The sequence below is a fragment of the Cynoglossus semilaevis genome, chromosome 9 (assembly GCF_000523025.1).
Source record: "Cynoglossus semilaevis isolate Cse_v1.0 chromosome 9, Cse_v1.0, whole genome shotgun sequence".
NCBI classification, from domain to species: Eukaryota; Metazoa; Chordata; class Actinopteri; order Pleuronectiformes; family Cynoglossidae; genus Cynoglossus; species Cynoglossus semilaevis.
Genome location: NC_024315.1, coordinates 9,152,294 through 9,175,996, shown reverse-complemented (window position 1 = coordinate 9,175,996; position 23,703 = coordinate 9,152,294). Strand labels below are relative to the sequence as shown.

Sequence of the window (23,703 nt, the reverse complement as noted above, 5' to 3'; positions counted from 1 at the left end):
TCATGATAAACAGTGGAATTTTTTTTTCCTTTAAAGCGTTTTCAATACATTGATTTCTTTACTGCAGCCACAGAAGCAAAACTATTGATTTTTTCTTTTTTTGCTGAATAAGAAGGTACAAGGTTCAAAGGCCTGTTCAACTGGCTTAGAGACAAACTCTGTGATTTTCTTGAATACAGAAAATACTGAAGATGTTTTATTCAAAAGTACGTTTCTTTTTGTGATCATGTTAAACACAATACAATCTAAACTCTGCGTGCGTTTCTCTGTGGGTTGATTAAATATAATTCAACAGTCAACAGACCTCCTTCAGTCATTAATCAAAGGAAAACTGGGAACAAAACTGAATACATTTTCTGAACTCACAGCAAGAGTGCATTTTTCTTTTCTTGACGTTTTCATTCAATTTCAGTGCTGGGACCAGATGAGAGTACTGTGGGCTGATCCAACTACACTGATGTCCAAGTCATGTTATTTGTCCTCCGTGCTGTCACCACAGGCAAAGCCTTATTAGGTTAGAGAGTCCACACTCCTGTGCACAGTAATGACAAAACATGGGACACTCAACAGCACACCGGACGGATATTAAAGCTGACAACCTTCTCTTAACATTTCCCAAAATCCTGCCGAGGCTGGAGACGAGGGCTGGCGCTGCGACTCTGCTGTTTTCCTTTAAAGATTCTCCTCTCATTGTTTTAGCAATTTTCTCCACAGTGTGAGCAAAACCAATTGCTAGAGACCATTGTACGTCTGAACTACTCTGGAATTCACCCAGCTATTTTTTTCCACATGCTTCATTTGCATGCGTTAGCCTGTGTAAGCATTCAGGCCGAGAGTAATTTATGCTGTATTGAGTCATATGTCCATTATTGGTGCTGGTTTATGTTTGCATTTCTGTCTCAACATAACAGTTCTACTCCCACACGCTGTGATGACTTCACACCCTACTAACTAATGGAGGAACAGCAAGGTCAATGGACATAAGGGAGAGATCCCATGATTATGCTGCAGCTGTTTAAAAGAATTGCTCTTTAGCCCCAACACACCCCAATGTGTTGCTTGGATCAAGAGACCAATATCAAAGATGGAGAAGGAAGAGGTGCTTTTTTTTAACATCTAATCTAGTAAACAAGAAGAACTGCAGCAAAACTGAATATCACAGAAATATAAGCGAGATTAGAGTGGAATTATTACAAAATGTCATTGATTTTAAAATCCAAACCAATGAGTGTTATTTTTACAATATTCACTGAGAGGTCCGATAAATAGGAATATAAAACTGGTGAAGTTTACTCAGTGCGCCTTACCTCTAGGAAAAGAGACAATAGCGTCATTAAACATTGAAAAGTGTTTTTGTTTACCTGCCGCGGGCTAATGCATAAATGTTAGCCTATCAGCCTGCATAAAGATGACCCGCTTCACATGAAAACAAAAGCTTGAGGAAAATTACTGGACATTCCATTTCCATCAATAAAGCAGAATTTGAAATATCTCCACCAAAGTCTTGCACAGCCCTTGACTTTAAAAAATGAATTCAGAGATCAATGTGGTTATTATGACCCTCCAGTATGAGATGTGATCCCATTAGCTGGAAAGAAAGCCTCTTTACTGCCAGTGATAGGGCAAGAGGGGGGGTTACTTCTCCCCACACTCATTTCCGGGCTGTTCACCCAGCTAATGTTCAATACATTTTAGGTGCTGAAGCTATTGATCTGCTCCTCTCTCTCTCTCCAACACAAATAAATGCTTTTCAACTCAGGTCTGGTTTTAAGTGCATCATGTCCCTAAACCTGCCTGTCAGCACAGACAGACAGCACGATGATATAAAGGCATTCATTTAGTTGTTTTTTTTTTCCAACGGGAGCAAACAGGCCACTTCACATCCATTACAACTGCTTTCATGGCAGAGGGAAAGCTTTCTATCTGTTAAAAGGTGTACTTATCCGTCCATAATATACTGTAATGATGTTCAGAGCATCCTCCTGTCCTCCTCTGATGCCGTAATAGGAAATATTTGACATTCCTAAATCAAAGAGAGAAGCAGGAAGGAGCAGAGTAATGTCACCAGCATTTGAAAGAAAGTGATTAAAGGAGGTTAAACCCATTTAGATTATTTCGAAGAACGGTTGTGGTACTGCTGATAAAAGCAGTGGTCTGGGATTTAAAGTAATTACATTAATTAGGCTTTAATAAATGCCGCGCGTCCACGCCCCCCCCCCAGAGCTGAGAGATCCTCGATGGAAACACTGACCTCACTGACTTTCCATTCCAAATCAAACATTGTCAACACCATTAGGCCACATAGTGGGATGATTTTGCATATTAAAGGTCAAGTTTGTTTACATTGCCTACCCGCTGCTGGAACTCTACTCAGACTTCAATAATATTATTCATATAACAGACGCTGCCATTTGAGGAGGTTTGAAGCAGTTGAATCATCAACCTGCAATTTAACAATACCAGGGATCTGCTGCATACAAGAAAATTATACTGTTGCAAAGGTTAAACGTCTGAGGGCCAATTCGGCAGTTACAGTATGACAGCCCAATGCACCAGTGACAAGATTTCATTGTGGATTACTGGAATGTTCCGAGACAAGGCACACTGTCCAAAAGATTAGGCATCAGGCTGAGGACGAAAGTCCACAGCTATTATTAAGACAGGACATGGCATCATTGGCTGATGTTGGTGTCAAAGTGCTACAACTGATTTACTTCATCGAATCAGTGTCACAATTCATAGATGAGATTTTTTTTTCCATTACTACATGGACATTAAAAAGGTTGAACTCACTAACTCATCCAGTGTCCTCAGATGTCAACGTGAAGCAGCACTTCATGGCACAAAAGACACACAACAAACAACAAATTCGTGGGTTCTACCTCTTCTCTGAGAAATGACATTTCTTGTAGTGCTAGATATGGCCTTGGTCAGTCAGGTGTGTGACTTCACTATTTTTATTGAGAACATGAATCCTGCTCCCCGTGTGCCTGTCTTTCCTGCTACAGGAGGATTTTAGAGTTCAGAGAAAAGAGAGATTTATAAATCCAGCTGGTTGCATTTTTATTACAAATTTGCAGGAGGCATTTTATTCTGAGCACATCGGACAATTTTACTCTGACCTTTAAAATGATGATGCAATCACCATATTCACATTGGTGGGTTTTTTTTTTGGGTCAGACAACCCAACTCAAAACTCTGCAAAATTACTTTCTGTACACTATCAGCCTAACACCAACACACTAGTAATATGAAAGCAAGAAAAAAACTGGGTTAGTGAACAATCAAAGTGTAAGTCACTGACTTTAAGTCTCGAGGTACAGTATTATGGTTAGTTGGTTATGGTTTTCTCTTTAACCCCTAATCACAATGATCAATGCTGCAAGTCATGAAATATCATCCTGTTTGCCCTAAGGTTTTAATTGCCTTTAATATGACATGCTAATGTTGTACGTAAAATTTTGATCCAGAAAAATTGCAGATAACGTGCAATGGACACCAAGTCTGACCGTGGTGCTATTTCACTCAGCTAGCTGCTGTTTGACAATGTTGAGTTTAAATATCGTCACAAGGCACGGGGACACAGACAACCCGTACAAGATTCACTAATGAATAAAGGTTGTGAAATGGTATATTTACCCGAAACTTCAGCAACTTTCTGGAAAGTCCCGCAGTTAATTATGCATCATATCAACTCATGTGTGAAGTACATAGAGTTTTGTTTATTAACCAAAGATTAAAAAGAAGTTGAACACTGACAATCAAGAGAGATTTCCATTAACTCTGGTTAATTTAATATAGAGCTCCAATAGGTGACAGTTTCACTTTTGCATTTTTTATTTACCATCTCTAGTAACAGTTTCCTAACTGACGTTGTGGTCTGTTGTTGATCTGAAACCAGCAACCCTGGGCTTCAAATTCTTCTTTAAAAAAAATAAGCTTTATTGCTAATTTAAATCAGGTGAGAGCCTCATGAACTGATAATCATGAACATTATCTTGTCAGTCGTCCCCGTTTCACAGCCACTTCCGGTCTGTTTCCTGGGCTGTATTTTAAAACGACACGGTCGGGTCCATTTTTATTTCCAGACTATAGTTCGTATGAGAACAGATAGAAAAAGTATTTTAATAAAGAAAAACTAGTAGAAAGGATTATACCGCAGTTAGCATAACATATATATACATAACGGCGTTAAGTGGTGGTAGGTCGTTGTTCGTTGCTCTGTGTGGTTGTGACCCGATGTTACTGTTGGTTCTTACCTGGCCAACCTCGCCGAGTCCTCCTGAGCCATCCATGCGGGGACGCTTGCACTCCGCCCCGGTAGAGTCTACTAAAGCCGCCGCCGTTTGTCCGTCAGGCTCCGGGTCCCCGCGCTTCATGCCCCGAACAGCTGCAGGAGCGCCGCCCGCGTTGGGATGCACTCCGGCCATAGTGTCCAGCTCTCTATCCCGGTCCATGAGACCCCGGGACACGGGCAGCATGATTGACGCAACGTCGGTCGACATTAACATCTAAAAATCGTCTTGTTGTCCCCTGGTTTACAAAGCTAAAGTGAGACTTAGATTCGCCCTGATCTACTCTGAGTGCACCTCTGTGCTTAAAGCAGACCTGAAGTGTTTTCACTGCGGGGTTCGGTAGTGTTTAGGTAGCTGCCAGGTAGCCCTAATGTGCTCTAGCGTGGCTTGTAATGACCCCTCTTTGAATTAATTCACTTGAAATGTTTAGAAACAATAAAAACGTTCACCAATTGCTCCGTTACAACGCCAACATGTCCCCAAAAACAAACACGGGTTTGTGGGCTTGACTTCAGCTGTAGCCCTTGTTTTGCAGCCCGTGGATTTATTTACTACCTAAGAGGCCTTCGTCATTCCGGATCATAACAAACCTATAGAATAATCGCCGCCTAATCACAACGACTCCTGAGCAAAGCCTACCGCCAAGTGTCCATTTGGCCTCTCTTCAGTGTTCGTAGTCAGTCTTTAGGAGCACATGAACATCCTACTGCAGCCTGAAGACGGAGAAAAGCCTCAATATGTCTTCCCTGTCTTTTCTCCTCTCTGCCTTATTAACCCCACACTGTAGCACATAGCAGAGCTCCACTGGAAGTCAGTCCTCGTCAGGAGCTCTCTCTTTCCCCATGTTAGTCCGCCAGCCTCCGTCACGAGAAAACACGCTTTCGATTTTGTCTCCCCACGGCTCAGAAAAGACTGGACTACAGCTGGAGGACAGACGGACACGGGAGCTGTGGTGTTTCCTCCTCACTTCTTCTTTTTCTTGCCTATTATTTCCCTTGCTCGCTCGGCTTCCCTACGTGTTCTTGCAGCGTGTTACAGAAAGGAAATTGTTCGCTCCCCCCTCCTTCTCCTACTCTCTTGCAGGAGTCATTCTTCCTCCTCCTCCTCCTCCTCCTGCTTCCCCTCCTATCTTCCGCTCTCCCTTTGAACGCTGAGCCACTCAGCCATGCAGCCTGCTGCTGCTGCTACACGCAGTCTGCCGCAGTGCTTCCATACATTTCACAGCTTCTGTGCGTGTGTGTGTGTGTAAGACATAGAATGTTCCTGTTTACAACATTTTCACCACCATTTCTGGACCTGTTACGGTTGTTTTCGGACCAGTAGTCCTGAAGAGGAAACCTCACTTACGAAGCTCTGATTCAAACCACGAAGAGATTAATTTAAATAAACCATAAGATCACGACAAATATTTCCCTCATTCATTTCTGATGCCAACGTCTGCAGTGACGTTGCCCTCTACTTCAATTTCTCCTTTTCTCTTTCCTTCACAACCAACCTGGGCTATTGTTGCCAGATCTCCTGAAAGAAACAAGCAACCAGGTCTACAAATAGAAGCTCTGAAAAAAAAACTACCCACTGACCAAATGAGGCTGAAGGTGGGGAAAAACTCCCAAAACATTTCTATACGATTTTGCTATCGTAATATTTCATTAATTGTAAACATTTCGTGATGTTGAGCATATTTTTTAATACGTATAAGTATAGGTTTAAAAATAATAAATAAGTCTAAGTCTAGTCCTTTAATACCTTTCTTTGGTCTTTTTTTATTGGTGCAGGGTAGCAGCCAATCAGAGGCAGAGCTGAATGAGTCCTGCATGCCTTTGCTATTTTTCTGTGGACAGATGCTGCATTTGAAAAAACATAACAGATATATGAAAAAATAAAAATAAAAAAGAATCTTAAGAAGTACCTTCACTTTATATACAAAGAAACCCCTGCAACTCTGCACTGGGAAACAGCTGATCTAAATTAATTAGTTATTTACCAAAGGGACACAGCCTCTGTCACCGGCAGTGATAGAATGCAAAAGGTGCTGCCCTGAAAATCTGACAAAACAGAGATTCCCAATCACTGGGCCATGGCACATTAGTGTGTCGTGAGAGATCAATTTCACTTAATTGGTGTAAATTTACTGCAAATTAGTTAACACTGTTTGTCATTACAACACTGGAAGGCAGCAGACGATATAAAAGTTTTAAAAAAGCAGGACAGAGAGATGTTGAAGAAGATATTTGTATGTGCCTTTCTTCAATTCCTGCCAGTATAGCAGCATTCTGTTTAACTAAACAGACCCAGCTTCCATGCTGAGTGAGGAAATTGTGAGTAAATTACTACTAGAAAATTCATTATATTTCATTACATATATTTTGTTTGGATGTGCACCAGGGATGGAAAACTGGAGAATCTGTGCTGTAAATAGGTCAAAAAAGGTTGGGAAACACTGCATTAAAAAAAGGGCTCAGCGTGGGTCATTAACAGAGTTAACCTGGCAAAACTATTGTAACTATTGTCAAGAAAAATGCCTTGTGCTAATTTTCATTTCTTTTGCAAGACGAACGTCCTGACGTTCACTTTTTAAGCTAAATTGTTGTTGTGTTTGTTTAATAGGAAAGGACAAAGTGACAAGTAGCTTAGGTTTTCAAAAACAAATCCATCACTGTCGCATACTTTTCATTAAAGTCGAGGTGGTAATGGAAATTCTTTCAAATTCACATATATTTGTCACCATTAAAGTCACAAGACTAAACCAGTCAGATACTTTTTGTTAGTAATAAATTATATAAGAAATAGTTGAAGAATGTGTTCATTAGTTTCTCAAATTAATTTGTATCAGTCCTAAAATATATATGCTCACTAAAATATGTATCATATTTAATCTAAAAAAAAGGCTATATTTCATGTCATGAATCAGCCTCACTTGTATCCAAAGGATTCCAAGATGTTGACATTGGTAAATAGAGAAATGACATCCTGGTACTGGTTCAAAATACACACATGTATTCATGAATCCGTCTTATTTATTACTTACTGAATGGCACCAAGCCCGGTTTTTCCTTTAAGACACATACAGTATTTATCCATTTTTTATGTTGGTGTTGGTGGGGGAGGGGGGGCTGCTCTATCTCTTCATCAGTTCTTGTGCTGAAAAATGTTAAAGACCCCGTGTTACCACGTATGATCGAGTTTGTTTATTTTCCCTGGTTCAAATTTAGCTCTAAAAACGTATCAAAACATCACGTGTTCCTTGGACGCCATTAGTTGCACCGCTGCCAGAGTGTAACAGCTCTGTTCAGTGATGTTGTGGTGGAGCTCATTCCTTACTTATTACACAACTGAGGCTGAAAAAGCTCTCCCCGGCCCAGCTGTGAGTCATGCAGCACGGAGAACCTAAGGTTCCCGTGGCATTTTTATTGCTGCGAGGACACCCAGTGGTCAAACGCTACAAGGAGAAGCACATGCCGCACATCACCGTGCAATTAAATCTTAATCCCAAATCCTAATCCTGATTTATAAATTTAAAATTAAACCCCAGCTACCGTTCACCATCGCCGCCCAGACTAATCCTAATAAAACAATGTTCATTTTCAGTGATGTGCTTCTCTGCCTTGACGCAGTTAAGAAAATCGATAACTGTACAATAGTCGCAGCATTTTTTTTTCTTTATGTAAGGAATTATGCCAACAGCGCATCCAATAGTTAATGATTCACATTACCCACCTTCAGAGTCTAATTTGTAAACTGCCATTTGTCATTATATAACACGTGGTGAACTATTCTTGGCCTGAAGCGGGGACTTATTCAAGTGTGTTCTGCATTACCTGGCCTGGTGACAAGAAACACTGAAGAAACCTCGACTGAAAAAACCAAAACAACGCACAAAAACTCTAACCTGTTTTTCATCATTCAGTCAGGCCCATTATTTGACAGTCAGTGTTTCCAGTCTTCCCATTTACCTTGATCGACCGACTGGAATAACTTTCTCTTTCATTCAAATCACAGACAAACAATTAAGCGCATTTTACAGCAGGTAAACAGTCAACTCGTTGCTCGTTCACTGTTTTCACATTGCTATTGTAATTACATGTAAACAGACAGAATGTTCCAATGTCAATTTAACATTTGTGTAACAGTGTAAACTACAGAGCCGTGACTCATTTACATTGTTGAATACAAAAACCAAGCAGGTAAAACAGAAGATTTCTGTGTACAGAGAGTTGTTAGGCTTGTCTCCAAAGAGACTTTTAAACAAATAAAATACTATTTCAAACAAATACAGAAGGCAAGGTTTTTCTTGCAACAGTGCCACCAGGACTGTTCAGAAACTTCAATCACTTCCAGGGAGTCACTGGATTATCTTCCCTTAACTCTTTTTATTCAGCACACAAAAGTCTGTTTGTTAAAACTTGTTTACTTTGTCTGTGTTAAATACATTTATTTCTGTTTACTGTTGCTTGCATATTTCCCAAATGTATTTTTAAAATCTGTTATTGTTCTGTTCTTGCCAGGTCTCCCTTTAAAATTCAAAGTAGAGTTGTGTACATTCTGAAGTGAAAGTAAATTACTGTTTGTGTCCCTGCTCCAAAAAAAGGATGAGGTTTGGGTCCAGATTGGAGACGATATTTAAAAGAAAAAACCTTGTCTGCACCGATGCAGAGCAGGTCTGGTTTAACCCCAGACTAACATTTTTAATGGTTTAAATGTAATAACGAGACGGGGTTTTGACTGGATCCATCTTGGAGCTGTGATTTCCACCAATTCCAGAGCTATCAAGTTATTTAAGTGACTTCCATCTAGGCGCCATATTGGATCAGTTCAGAGTATTTGGGGATTCATGTCCTATTTAGTTCCTATGATTTCCTTCACAAATTTGAACATGTGGTTATTCGAGTTTGTACATCTGCACAAAACCATAAATGCTTCGTGTGCGACATACTGACGTGTTCCACCATCTTATGGACCAAGAGACAGAAATCAAAATAAAACAAGATGAATAAATGATGAGTGTAACCATTAGGAGCAGCCTTACATTAAATGCTCCAGTAGTTTTGCTCCACCGTCAACTCTATTTTCTGTAAACCCATTTCTCTCATGTACAACAACAACGAAGATCTGAGTCTCAGTCAGCAGCAGAGCCCAGTGTTCAAGTAAACAATGCTACCTCCCTGTTTCGATGGAGTGCCACTTCCTGCAATAAAAACCAAATGGCTGCAGGCTTATGAAAACACGGTCTCGCTCTCTCTCACACACACACACACACACACACACCGTGAATGTTCTTAAATGGCTTTTATTGGTGGAGTTAAAAAAAAAAGTTAGTGAACAGACACGATGACGATGGCCGACACCATTGTATTTTAACATGAACTCCACACCATATTACCACCAGAAACATCTTTGTCTCAGACTCCAAGCATTTTCCATGTTGTAACTGAAAAACAGGAAATGGATGAGTCTGAATAAATTATTCAAGCCACTCCTCATTACTAAATCATTGTCCTGCTGTCATATGGAAATACAGCCACTGCTGACTCTATGGCTGCTTTGGTGCAATGAGGGATTTTTTTTCCATGGGTGTTTTCTATGAAAACCTCAAGAATAGACCAGGGTGTGGTGGGTGATCCGAGGACAGAGACAGACAGCTAATTCTCCTCACCCTCACTGGCCAAAGCATCCTTCAACACAAGGTCCGTCGCTTGGTGAACACACTTCAGTTGAGCACATGAAATAGATCTAAGAGACAGGAGCAGGATTAGACACCGTCACCAGAGGGGGGAGCCATGTGCTACGGCATGCAGCTGTAAGTGATTGAGATTTGGCCCGAATTTGCACTTGACTAAAATTGTCTTTCTACAAATAAATGTAAGGACACGACAGTAAAAAGATTCATTTTCCACTTTAGTACCACAAGTGTTTGTTGCAAGAAAAAAAAAGAAGCAATTTACTGTGCACATCATGAGAGTTGTAGTGCTTCAGTTTTCATCAAAACAACAAATTATAACATGAGAAAGCTTTTTACACACACCTAGCTCACTGTAGGGAGCAATTATTGTTTGATATAAACATTATTGTCCATAATTCGAACAGAATCAGACTGAGATGAATCTGCTCTGGACATGTTACTGCGGTGCAGAGTAAACCTGCTTACCTCCTCATTCGTATCCTTGAGCACACCGTCATCAAGGAACTGGAACGTGCTAATGGTAAAGCGACGGGTCTGACGACTAGGAACAGGTGACAGGACCACCTGATGTGGGGGTGGATCTAAAGGGTTGGGACATCTAGAAACAGAGTAATAATTTACCTCTCAGCAAAACATGGAGGAACTGAATTTATCTGTGTATTAACCAGTGTCCTACAGAGTAGTACTGTATTCCACTACTGATCATCAATTGTCAATATGTTTTTGTCGATGTGCTGACGTACCCATTGTAAAGCAATATCCAGATAGACTTCCCAGACCTAGGGTAGGCCACGCAGAAGTGCACCAGCAGCACCAAACTGGGATCAGGGGGATTAAGAATCCGCACCTCAAGGTAGAGGGGTTTCCCCAGGAGCATCTGCAGGGGCTGGTGATACTGAGGGTAATAGCTGCTGTACTGAGCATCTGGAAAACCAGGGAGGTGTTGGATTAAGTTAAAAAAAGCACAATAAATAAATAAATAAATAAAATCAACAACAACATTCCGTTAAAATTAAAAACTAAACGGTACCTTTTGCGATCCTGAGTTGGACCCCAAACATTTCCTTTGGCTGAACTCCAGCACCAAAGCTTGGAGTTTTCACAAGGTAGCTCACAGGCATAACAGAGTCTGGTTGATATCTGCACTCCACCAAAAACCTGAGGTTTGGGATGGTTTGAGTATTTAGTGAAGATACTAAAACCAACATCTCATACATTACACTCGGTAGATAAGGAAGTAAAAAGCCGTCTAACAGCAAACACATACAGTGTATCAGGAAACAGAAAGCTAAAAGGCCACAATCACTGTCTGTATGGCTGTTTTTAACACTGACAGCCATCACTGGCCTGTGTTGACATCACTACTACACCAACAGTTGGAAGCAACATTAACTGACCTGACAGGAGAATCTCTTGTAATGGTGCCGTAGTTGAAGCTGATACCTTGAACATTGCTGACGATCTCCACTAGGTAGATCACCATTTTCCCCACGACCTGTCAGAATCGCATCAAAAGCACAAAGTGAAATATCCACAATTGGATAAAGAAGTGCTAAAATGTCTCTAACAGACATACCCCGGTCAGCAACATGTATATCTAACCAGCTGCTAACCAGATAGCACTCTGTCAAGGCAGTCCGTCGAACTTTAAACATCGTATCAGAATTGGAAAGAAAGGGCAATTTCACTGACCATACTGTCAGATGTTGTTTGGCAGCAGATGGTACCAGATGGACAGGTTACCGACCTATCTAGGTACCTAGGGTTTACAGACAGTTGTTCTAATTAGACAAAATATCCAGTGAGCGACAGTTCTCTAGGCAAATTCACCTTGTTGATGCCAGAATTCAGAGGACAACAATAACTAAAACAACCTTTGCACCAGCTTGGCCAGAGGCTGGGGAGGTATTAGTTTGATCCTTGGAAAATGCCCATAATATTAGACTGTGCCAAGTAATCTGACAAATTTGCAACATTAGCATAAAACATTTATTTTTGCCAAAAAGGAAAACAAAGTAAATCAGCTCAAATTAAAGAATCAAGATGGCGTTAGTTCTGGACCAGTTTATTACGTTAAACAGATTTATAAGTACGGTTAGCAGTTAGCATTGTTGCCTCTATCAAAACCTTGATTAATCAGTTTGTTCTCCCCTCTGCACTGATTCATCTGAGTCCATTACTTTATCTGATTTGGTATTAGTTGAAAGGGAAACTTGAGTATAGCCCCTGTAATAGAGACCACAGACTGCCCAGTGTGTCACGCTCTTTTTACCCACAGTCACCTGGGACAGCTCTACTCAGACAACTTAACAGGACAACGTTTAAAGATGAATTGAAGGAGATGGCACCAAGACAAAACGTACAATGGTTTCCATCTGTTAATATTGCTGGACAACCCAGTATCATTCTTTTCTCTGGGACAGATGTCAACCAATCAATACTTGGGAGAAAGGTGTTCATTGATTAGAGCTCACCACTCTGCGGGCCCCGCAGCCATCCATTGGGATTTTAAACAAGGCGTAGTCAGGAGTCACTCTCTGGGGTTTGCAGGTGGAGTTGCTGGCAGCAACCAGCAGCGCAGGAGAAAGAGGAGGCTCAGTGATTGAGGCAGGCACAGTGAAGACAAAGTGATGGTCAATAGTGCACTCTGGAGGAGACACACACACACACACACGCACATATAAGGAGAAACGTGATAAACAAAAGGTCAGAAACCTCACTAGGCAATTGATAATAGGACCTGAGGTATCTTTTATCCTTTCACACTCTGTCTCACTGCCAGCCTGCATCACGCTGAGGTGGAATAAACCTCTTCACATATCCAGCAGCTCTCATTCTTAACTATTCCGTTAGCCCAAATCAACTCCACTGCACTCTCTGTAGGTCATGAAAACACTTGGGGAAGCTGCAAACTTACCATCCATGGGGTAGAAGCAGGTGCGGGTTTGCTTACTGTAACAGCAGCCCATGGAGAGGCACTGTGTCCGGGACACAAATGAAGGTCCACAGGGGAGACGCTGTTTGCCGGGGATGTTGCAAACTGTAGGACAGCAGGACAAATGTCAGCTGTAGAATATCTCTGAATGGACGGGGTGTTACTGAATGGTCTTAAGGAAGTGTAAAAATAAAATCCTCCCACCTTTGATGGGAGACGAATGGACAACAGGACAAGACAACCGAGTCTCCCTCCTCCCATGTTTTGTCACATAGACAATAGAGATTATGTACATTTTACCCTTTTTGGAGAAAAACGTTTACATAGTTGAGAGAGAGAGCAAATGGTCAAATACACCAAATGTCACGTGTGAAATCGTAGTCAATACCTGCACACCCATGTGGCAGCCAGACTGCAGGTCGAGACTAAGATGAATTTGGCCATTTGTGCCTTGGCTTGCAAAGTACCCACAATGCTTTGGAGCATCCTGGAGCTTAATCTGGTTTCCTTTGAGGTCTGAAAAAGAGCAGTGAGAACAAATACATTTTACATCTTTAAAAGATGAAGTTATTACTCACATCAGGGTTTTGTTTTAAAGTATTTTTGGCAGAGCATACAAACAATACTGTGCAGCAGCATATCATGCTGCAGTCAATGGGAGTAGCCTGTATGTGCCTGTACTGTATGTACAATAACTACTTGGGCTGATAAGGCCATTTCCTCTTCTCTTTAGTGTTGGTCATCTTTCTTCAGGTTGTCCCTTTAATACTTGTTTGGTTTGAAGTGGCCTTTAGCAGAATATGTTTTTCTGATTCTGTAACTGTGAAATAACGTGAGCTCCTAAAATACACTGTACTTAATTTCATTTTCTGAGGGGCCAACAGATCATCTAGGACTGAATAAAAATATTTTCCTTGGCTTCTGACACTGTCATTGTTTTTAGTTCGTCATCAGCATGGAACTCAAAGGGTACTTTGTATTTGCTCGTCTTCCTTCTTTGTTCTCTATTGTTACTGTACGGTTCCTTGACTCTGGGTTTTAAAGTACAGTGGGTTTGACTGACAAAAACAGCTCACTTTTCTTTTTTAAAGCTGTTAAAAGTAGTCTGTCAAAACAAAGTCAAATTTATTGCATACACAGGTGACAGCATTTGTGTGTTCCTGGTGCATATAAACTACACACACTCACACACACCGACAGACCTTTAAGAAGAATTCCAGAGATTGGCCCAGATGGGATCTTTACCGACATTTGATGGGAGGAGCAGATGATTTGAGGCCTAGGGTCAGCAGAGTCAGTGGTGGTGGGTGGGGTTAGGGGTGTTGGTAGAAGATCTGGCGCTGGAGTTTCAGGGCCACTGTCATAGGGACAGACCAGCTCCAGAGTACGATACTGCGCCATGGAAAGGTCCCAAAACCTCAGAGGTAAAGAAATTGTAGTTGGAGTCTAAGGGCAGAGATTAACCAGGTAAAGACAAATGAAAACAGATTCCAGCTCCTGAAAGTTGAGCCCAGGTTACAACATTTTTTTTTTTTTACTTCTTATCTTAGATGACTTACTCAGTACATACAAAGTACAAATGCCTGCGGTGCAAATGCTGTAAAATATCCATATGGGAATAATTATAAATATGGAGCCTCATCTGTGTTCCATATACAGGCAGCACTGGTGTCATAAATCGTAGTGACAACTGCAGTCATTAAAAAAAAAAAAAAAAAAAAGGAAATACACCCACCGGCATCACTACTCCACGATAATTTCACACTGTGGGTTGTCATTGCGTTAATCTGCATTATGGGACTACATTCACAGATTGTCGTTATTCAACAGTAAAAAAATACAAAAAATTCATGTACAGAAACCAGATTGTCTTTCTCCACAGAAAGACAAAAAAACGAAGCACCTGTGACCAGCCATGGTGCCATTAAAAATCCTCCATTAATGTAACACGGAGGGCCTATAATTTATCCTCAACACCTGTAGATGACCATAACCATGGCCTTCTTTTGAATCCCTAACAATTTTGCAGTATTTGTATTTTGTTTGTACTTGTAGTGTATATGGTGACCAAGGTTTAGGAAGGACCTTACCTGGTACTGACTGTGGCAGGCAGGCAGGGGAGCGTAAAGAAAAACCCCAAAGGTCTGAGGCATCAGCATGTAGCCACACAGTGTTGACACGTTGAAGAGAAACTGCCATGTCTTCAGTTCATCTGATGCAAGACACAATAGGAATTAGATTTCTGATCTTTATTAAGACAGTGATCATTACTGAGCTCCACTCAGATATGCTGTGAACTCTAGATGTTCTTCAGACATTTTTGGGAAGGACTGCATGTGTGATCACAACTGTAGGAGAAATTGCTCTGGACCTCCTCCTGCCAAATTCTCTGCTAAATTCTTTGGAAAAAGTCTGAGTGAGTTCATGTGAGAATGCAGCAGGAGAAACCCTGGATAATTTACAGACCAAATTACATGTTGAAGCCAAGCCCCGCCCCCTGGCTCTGGTCCTTTGGAAATGCTCCAGCTGTTGTGAACACATCTCACCAGACAATGTGCAGCTGCGTTTGTCACGTGTGAACGTTAAACGCAGGAGAGCGCCAGAAACTAAATTTTTAGAGTTGGTCTAAAAACGTATCACCAGGTTCAAAGGTAAAATTGTCTCTAATAATAAACAATAAATATGAATATTTATAAATGTCATTTCCTGAAGCATTTCATTCACAGCACTGGACTTTAAACATGCATCATATACTGTAGTAAGAATATTATCAAACACTGAACAGAGAAAAATAGGTTTTGATCCTAACCAGGTGGTGGCGCCCTTACTTAGATCTTCTTCTGCCACCCACTGACAATATTCTAAGATTGGAATATTCAGATAATTAGAGGATTTTTGTGAAACTACTTTGTCTGGGAATGCAAAGTAACGTAAGCATCCAAAATCAAGTCAGAATGTTCAGAAAGTCTGAACTATCCATTAAAAATATGTGGCATTCAGCCTATTATTAAAGTCATTAACCTACTGTCATTACTGACTTTAATTTTTTGTTTTCTGTTTGAATGAGTCTGATGACAGCCACATTTAAACTCTAATGTCAACGACCACGCAAGAAACAGATCTTGATCAGACTTTAGTAACATGACCTGCAGTGTGAACATTGACATCACCTGTGTGTCAGTGTCAGTTTACAGTAGGCTGTACTAGAGTCTGCAGAGGATGGAGGGAGACACCCATCCTCAGAGGACCTCACACACACCACAGCTTACATTTTACACAGCCAAGACATTCCAAGATACAACCTTAGGCAACAACAAAACATAAATATCACATTTGCTCCACCACTGACCTTGAACCTGGATGGAGTCCAGATGAGCATGGGGTAGGAAAACCACCACCCTCTCCTTCTGACACTGGTAATGAGGCATCTGTGTCTTGAGAGGAGTTTCAGTAGGTGCTGTTGTACACGTTGGGGCAGTAGAAGGTGTAGCAGCAGTGGTGGGGAGGGTGGTGACGGGCTGTACCGTGGTCATTGGTGTTACTTCAGGGTACTGCAGCCCAGGAGGGTAGGGTGGAGGGTAGTATGTATGGTAAAAATTATAGTAGAATGGATGGTAGAGATAGGGAGAAGGTGGCTGCAGCTCAGGACCAGATTCTGTTAGATAAGGAAAGTCTGCAGTGTGAGGCTGGTAAAATGTAAGGAAGTGTGAGAATTTTTGGGAACCACTGTCCTGTCCTGGACCAGGAGTTGGGTCAAATATGAATATGGATTCAGGATCAGGAAGAGAAGGAGAAATGTGCTGCTCTCCTGGAGCGTAAAGTAACCTGTAGAGAGACTCCTGCTGCAGCTGCTGTGACCCAGGAGCATGGCCTGAAGGTGGATCAGTAGGTTTAACATGTTGTGGGCCAGGGGGGTAGGCCTGAGGAAGCCCTGGGTACGGGTCATAAGGGTTGTATGGAAGCTGAAGAATCTGCTCCTTAGTCGGTGTTTGAGGAGAGTAAGGACTGGGAGGAGGTTGAGGAGGGGTTGGAGGATAGGTAGAGGGTGCAGGGCTCGCAGAACCTGGGAGGTCAGGAAAGTAAGGGCCGACAGGACAGGAGAGAAAAAATCCCTGCTCATCCAAAACCATCTGAAGATGTGGTCCCTCCTGTGAAATATCAGGCAGAGAACTGGAATTAAACACCAGCGGCCTGGCACTGAGGCTGGATCAAACAGGAAAAACTCACTGAATTAATGATACAGGAATCTTTGAAGGGTATGAAGAAAGTGAACTCGTTCTGTCTCAGGTGGGCGAGATATGCACAGTCTTCAGATACAAACGGACCCCAGTCTGAAGAAGAAGATTTCAGTTAGTACAACAGTTATGATAAATATTTAACCTATTTTCAAGAGCATCATATTCTCACCAGCAGGAAACAGCTGATAAATGTTAGATAGATGCAAGAGATGACCTCCATGTAATAGGTCCACTGACACAGACTAATCAGATGGATCAACTCAAACTAATCAATGATTTTTATTCCTAATATAGCAAAATTATTTCTTTAACAGAAATTGCACCCTGTAGTCTTCTGCATACTGTTGTATAAGGTCATTATTTGAGTAGCTCATAAACTCAATCTAACAAAGTCTAATACAGGGGATGTCCTGTTCTTAAACCCTACTTAAAGACTCTCTTAATCCCAGGATTGTCCTTGGTTGATGTGTAGTTTCTACATAATCTTTTATTTCATGTTCACTTGTATATGTTTACTGCCTTGCTCTTAGTTAGCCATTTTCCTTATGCTTTGAGTCTGATTCTATTTTACCTGTTTTTTTCTGATTTTTAAACCACATCATGCCAGACTGACCACAGTGTTGTACAATAACTAAAAATATACACAAACAGGGACGCTCTGCCAACTAACAGAAGAAGCAGCAAAAACAAAAAACAAAAAGAAGCGAACATGTACAGGAGGTGAACAGTGACTTGGTTTTGTTTACCCCTGTTCACTCTTGTCTTTGCTCCTGTTTTGCTGTGTTTGTGTTTTGACTGCCCTTGGTGTAAGAGTGTTTCTCCAAGTCTGTATACATAACAGTGTATATTTAGTCTTTGGTCAGCCCAGCTGTTTGAAAAGCACCTCATAAATAAATATGCTGATTTTTAAAAATAAACTGGTATAAAACGAAATAAATAAACTCAGCAAACAGAAAGAACAGCATCAACTGCCGTGGCTGTAAGGAGACTGGAGGCTGATTTGTGTTGTAAAAATAAAGCAGTAACTGCAGGTATAACAGGGGCTTTCCCCCATGAGATGTTTGTAGATAAACAGACAGAAAATTTTGTGTGGGATAATGGAATGAAGACCAGTTTAGCAGACAATACAGGCAGCAGCAGTGAGGTTTAAATGAGGCTCCAGTCAAATGGGAAAGCAGCGAAGTAAACAAACAACCAGTTTGTTCAAAATAAAAATCATTGCTACGTTCCTCCTAGAGCAGAGATACCTGTGACTCCCAGCTTGGCTATATCCTGTTCCTGCCCATGGATTTGAACTACCATGCCGTAGTGGGAGCAGAAGACAGAGGGGAGAAAGTGGGAGGGAGGGAGAGCCGAGGATGGCAGCTGCACAGGACAGGACAGTCTCAGAGGGTTGGCCCACCACAACAGTGGCAGCACATAGCTGTCATTCTGACGAGAAGAACCAAAAAGGAAACGAGAGTGAGACTTTCAGAACATTGTTGTCAGGTTGCAGCGAAGGTTCTTCCAGTACCTCCAGTGTGATGTAACATGCATCATAAGGCACCGTGACCTCCAGGTCACTTGTTGACATCCTCACGGTGTAACCACAGTACGGAGGCAGCTGGGACAGAGAGATGGGCGGTGCTGCCCCTGTACCAAAGAGAACCGACATTTGAGTCTCACTGAGAAAGTATTTGATCGGTGATATTTTATAAACATCTTTTTATAAACAGCTTTGACAAGTTTTGTCATTACGTCTTTTATTCGGTGTTATTTCACTTTTCTTTTGAAATCACAAAAACACTTTAGCCAAAGTTCAATTGACATTTATTAAAATTATTAAAAATCAAGCATAAAGTTTTGAAATCGCAAAAACACTTTAGTCAAAGTTCAATTGACACTTATTAAAATTATTAAAAATCAAGCATAAAGGTGTGCTATTACTGATAAAACTGTTTAAGACATCAATCTTTAACTGGAAACCAAGTTACTCCACATTCCACCACATCCAGATAAGCTTTTATAAAGTTGAGCAGTTTGATACGTATGTATGGACAAATTATTTGATATTCAAATTTGTCAACAACAAAGCTTCAATGTTACAATGTAGTGTTACCTCTGTCTACCAACAGGTGAGTCAGTCCCTGTCCTGAAGCAGTGAAGGTCATGACCTCCTCATCACACCACACCAACGGCCTCATTTCCAGCAATTCTGAGAATTGTGGAGTTAATAGTGGAGCCACAACTCTTCCCTTGAACCCGTGAAACTCTGAAGAGCAAAGGCATGGTATAGGAGGGTGTGTAAAGACGTAAACAATTAGCAATTAGCTCTAGCGAGTTTCCAACACTGGAAAAGTCTTTAAATCGAGTGATATTAACCTGCAAAATCCGATTGATAGCCGTCTTTTTTGGCAGAAGCTGAGGCATTTGTGTTGGTTCTGACGTTCCCAACAGACCAGGACAAACTTGACGACACAACGTTTCTCTCGGCCTCCTTCACTTTTGGCAAAATAAAGTTCGGAAGTCTCTCCCCCGGTAGTACAGCAGAGTGAAGCTGATGGCCGCCCACACTTGGAGGTTTAGTTTTGCTCAGACGGACGAGCCGTTTATCCATGAGACCGTTGCCCTCGTCGTCACTGCTTCTTTCCCAGGTGTCGGCGATTGAGTTATCAGACGTTTGTTCTGAACTCGATAATAAATGATTGACTATGAACAGAAATAAGAAAAGACCGAACTCTCTCTTCTGTTTGCGAGACATCATCAGATAATAGATGCTCTTCGTTTAAACGTGACGTAGCCTCACAGGCAAACAGTTAAATAGCAATTAGGCAACGACCAATCACAGAGCCGCAGCTGTCCAGAGCCGGAGCAACGGGCCTATTAAATACTTAATACTATAATTCAACACAGTATGAACAGCCGAAGAAGAATGCTAAAGTTTACGTCATTTTCTTTATTTTCTTTTTTACGTTATTTATTTATTTTTGCAAATACACTGTATTTCAGCACACAGTACCGACTAACTTTTATGTTGATGAAAATCAAAATATAAAAATATATTGTTAAATAATTTTGAAATATATTGAAATATAATATGACATATTGGGCAGTTGTATCCAATTTTGACTGTTTCCACGCACTAACATTTCATTCATGGGGAAAAAAAACTATCTCACAGCATATTATATAATCAATTATATTATATAGTTTCACATTATTCACGTTAATTAAGAAATATATTTCCAGACCTTCACATTGAATAAAATAATGCATTTTATTCTGTTTCTGTATTTTTTCCTACTTATGAGGAGTGTGTGACTTTTTTTTTCTGTTTTCTATTATTATCTCTTTTTTTCATTTAGTGCAAAACAATTCTGAGACACAGAGATATTGTCAGGGAAGGGCAGCATCACACTTCATAAAAGCAACAGAAATTTTTTTTTTTTTTTTTTTTTTAAAAACAAGAAAACCAGGAGAGTCAAGGGCAGCATGCCTGAAAGAGTAGAGGAAACGTTGGAAGTTGCAGCAGTGAAGTCCCCTCTCATTACAGACACATTTCAAGGCCAAGCAAGTGCAGCTGATCAGCAGATCTGAGAGAATAGACAGGAAACTTAAGGCGAGTCAGAAAGTTAGGGCGGAGAAGATCGTTGAGGAATTTAAAGGCTAAGGGAATGATTTAGAAAATGATTCTCAAGTGCAAAGGGAGGAAGGACAGAATGTGGGAAATGTGCACATGCACGGCTGTGCTGCTGAACTATCTGCACATGTGAGAGGGAATCCTAACTAAAGCCTACAGTAAGCACAGAGCAGTTGTTGAAAACCAGCTGTAATTTCAATCATCATCTCTTGACAGAATAGACAATTGCCTTTGACTGACTACCTGAATAAAACACTGGAGGTTTAAATTAAAACTGATCTCAGTCGATCCATGACTTGTCAATGTAATCTCACGCACTGATGACCCGGAATCAAACGCAAAACCCAGGAGACTCTGAGACCTCTTTCCTGAGACTCAGACCCTAACCCTAATCCAGGTACTGACATGAACTGAACTTGAACTTTTCCTTCATGAATTGGACTCAGACATGGACTTGAACTCTGAGGCCTTCATTGTAACTATGGTTTTTACCCTGTGGATGTTCATTCTGTGTTTGCTTTTGCGTTTGTGTGTTTAGGGAGGTGTGTCCCCATGGTGGTGCCATAAAGCAGATGTTATAGGTGTGTTCTCTCCATTGTTGATGCAGTGTTGAGGACAATGACCACGTACCTTGCCTTTATTGTATCCAGTAACCCAGTTTGATTGAAGCAAGCATTCTTGATAACAAAACATTTTTCCAGCCTCTTGCTTTTCCAGCCTAAGATGTTTTAGAAATTATTTAAAGAATAGTTACAGTAAGAAATATTTTTTCAGTCTTCAGTCTTTATTCCTGACTGTTTCCATTCTTAAAGACTGAACACGGTGAACCTGCTGCCTCTTCTACAGTGTGTGAAATTACCCTGCACCCTTTTTGATTGGCCAATTGTGCCCAGTTACTCATAGTACTTATACTGGTTTGGACCCACCTGTTGAAATGATAACTCTATTGACTCAGATGTAGAATGCGAGGAGAGCATCAATTTCCTATTCACTGTGAGGTCATGATAAACCAGCACGGGTCAAACATAATGTTTTTACTCCTGTTCAGACTTACTGGCAGGAGAAAATAGCCCTCCAGCTCCACTGACAATAAAATAGCCCTTGATAACATTCACTTTATCTACACAGCTGGGTCCATCAGTGCACAGTCTGTGCTGCTAGTACAAAAGTACTGACTGTTGGGAAGAAGCTGCAACTTTATTTGTCATTGTACATATAGTACATGCACACACATTTTTAGAAATATTCAGAGTAAACAGGCCTTGGAGCATATTTATTATTGGCTGAAAAAGCAGTACAGCTACTAGCTAAAACATTTTCCAGACATTACATTACATTTGAGTAACTCTACAACCTTTTAGGGAGACTTGCTTCACCTGACATTTGGCTCTTCCTAGCCTCTCTTGGTGTCACCATGAAACATAATTTCTATTAATTTCTTTTATACATATGTCACTGTTCAGACACAAGGTCCAGGAAACGTTCATCAATAAGACTTGTAAAATCCCTTCAGTAAACTCTGTTTTAGAAGGAACAAGGAGAGACATAATAAAGACATAGACATAATCACAGGAGCGTTCTCACACAGAGGCAGGTGATAAAAGGCTCCAGCAGATGTACTCTCTCTGCCAGGCAGTCCCCTAATAGCATGGAATTATCTGACTGCAGCCAATAATAACCACTATCTGTTTCAAATACGAAAGTGTGCAGTTGAGACATCACAGCACGTCTCGATGTGAAGAGCTGTGTGTTTATTATTTTCATGATTTTATAGCCTCCATAATTATTATCTCTTTTTTTACACTCATTCTTTTTGTGACAGCTTAATGGCGGCGTGCAGGCAAAAAGGCCTAATGACTAACGACATACTTATACATTTCATTAATGTCAGAATTTAACTAACATGACATTTAGAGGTGTCAATCTCACAGAGGATGAAGTCATGATGGTCACAGTCCTGCTATGCCAACCGAGGGCCAAACACACAGTAGATTATATGATTCCCATGCAGAATACATAATGCTATCACTGACCTTTTGCAAGTGAGCTTTCTTTTCACGTGCACTGGGAGATGGGCTCCAGTTTGTCTTGTGAAAAACAAGTCCCATCTTTCTGACCTTGCCACCAAGGTGATGGAGCTAGATCCCTGCTTATCATTACGTTACACTGCTTTATTATTTTTGATTTTGCATTGTGAACTCAGTGCCTTATGACATTGCACTGATGGTGTGATAGGGAAATCGAGTGAGAGTTCCCGAGTGAGTGAGTGAAATTGACCACGCTTTACTATCACTGTATGTGGACAACGTATCGGAATGTGTGTCGAGTAAACAAGTAAAAAAAAAAAATCAAATGATGTACCTCAATAATACCCTTGTCAAATATAAAAAAATCTTACATGGATGTTGCAGATGCAAAAAATTAGGCTGTATTATCTTTGTGCTCCCTTTTGGGTGGCCTGCCCCCACTCCTGTCAAATTTGCCCCAACTGCCCTGGGTTTTGTACCTTAGATAGAGGAAATAAATCAATTGCAAAAAACAAAAATCTTCCCAAAACACTTTTTTATCTGCCCTGAAAGACATTTTACACGTTACTCACAACATTGTTTTTCAAAAAAGCAGCACAATAATAGTTTATTGTGAATCTAAGACACTGTGGACGTGGAGTGAATGAGAAAAGCATTTAAAGAGAGTAGAACAGAAGTGGGCTGCATGTTGACTGTTGCTGTGTTAAAAACTTTGTGGACACCGTGGACACCGTGGACACCGTGGACAGCTGAAGTCTGAGGTAGGAAACTGAAGCCGTTTGCTCGGTCGGGATATTTTACTGAGGGGGAAAAATTTGAAACTTGATGGGTGGGGCTTGGTGAGGGGAAAGAGAGGAATGGAGAGGGAAAACAGTGTGATGTGTGTGCAGTGAATTCAAAACTGGGTGG

The 23,703-nt window shown here is 40.9% G+C and overlaps 2 protein-coding genes across 8 annotated transcripts in view; both read right to left on the bottom strand.

Moving 5' to 3' along the window:
• Positions 1 to 5,585, bottom strand: part of rbfox2 (RNA binding fox-1 homolog 2) — a 39,020-nt gene extending 33,435 nt beyond the window's left edge. The window contains exon 1 of one of the 6 annotated variants that reach the window (XR_003050542.1): positions 4,260 to 5,570. Coding sequence is in view for 4 of the 6 variants with exons in the window: in XM_025058375.1 (XP_024914143.1) it covers positions 4,260 to 4,511 (252 nt within the window). In the remaining 2 variants the exon portion in view is untranslated. Of the gene's footprint in view, positions 1 to 4,259 lie in introns of all 6 variants that reach the window. The other 5 variants (XR_003050543.1, XM_025058375.1, XM_025058376.1 and 2 more) reach the window with 5 other exon arrangements.
• Positions 5,586 to 8,745: 3,160 nt separating this feature from the next.
• LOC103383792 (uncharacterized) lies at positions 8,746 to 19,971 on the bottom strand. Of its 2 annotated transcripts, XM_008317086.2 has the most exons (18): positions 19,510 to 19,971; positions 19,247 to 19,399; positions 18,662 to 18,780; positions 18,396 to 18,579; positions 17,138 to 17,241; positions 16,260 to 17,058; positions 15,001 to 15,122; positions 14,113 to 14,356; positions 13,299 to 13,426; positions 13,115 to 13,211; positions 12,893 to 13,015; positions 12,450 to 12,622; positions 11,373 to 11,470; positions 11,006 to 11,133; positions 10,719 to 10,899; positions 10,441 to 10,573; positions 9,949 to 10,025; positions 8,746 to 9,723 (listed from the first exon to the last, which is right to left on the bottom strand). In XM_008317086.2, the coding sequence occupies exons 1-17, from the start codon at positions 19,889 to 19,891 to the stop codon at positions 9,951 to 9,953; spliced, it is 3,243 nt and encodes a 1,080-aa protein (XP_008315308.1). In that variant the 5' UTR covers positions 19,892 to 19,971; the 3' UTR covers positions 8,746 to 9,723; positions 9,949 to 9,950. The 2 variants fall into 2 exon arrangements, with proteins under 2 accessions (XP_008315308.1, XP_008315307.1); XM_008317085.3 differs by lacking the exon at positions 8,746 to 9,723 and having other exon boundaries at positions 9,733 to 10,025.
• Between the last annotated feature and the right edge of the window lie 3,732 nt (positions 19,972 to 23,703).

What these genes read in the sequence shown, in the direction of transcription:
- LOC103383792 (XM_008317086.2), bottom strand. Translation starts at nt 19,891, where the DNA reads ATGATGTCTCGCAAACAGAAGAGAGAGTTCGGTCTTTTCTTATTTCTG. An exon ending in ATTCCTGTATCATTAATTCA is followed by an intron (nt 17,059 to 17,137) that starts GTGAGTTTTTCC and finishes GATATTTCACAG; the next exon opens with GAGGGACCACATCTTCAGAT. An exon ending in TCAAGGATACGAATGAGGAG is followed by an intron (nt 10,026 to 10,440) that starts GTAAGCAGGTTT and finishes CCTGTCTCTTAG; the next exon opens with ATCTATTTCATGTGCTCAAC.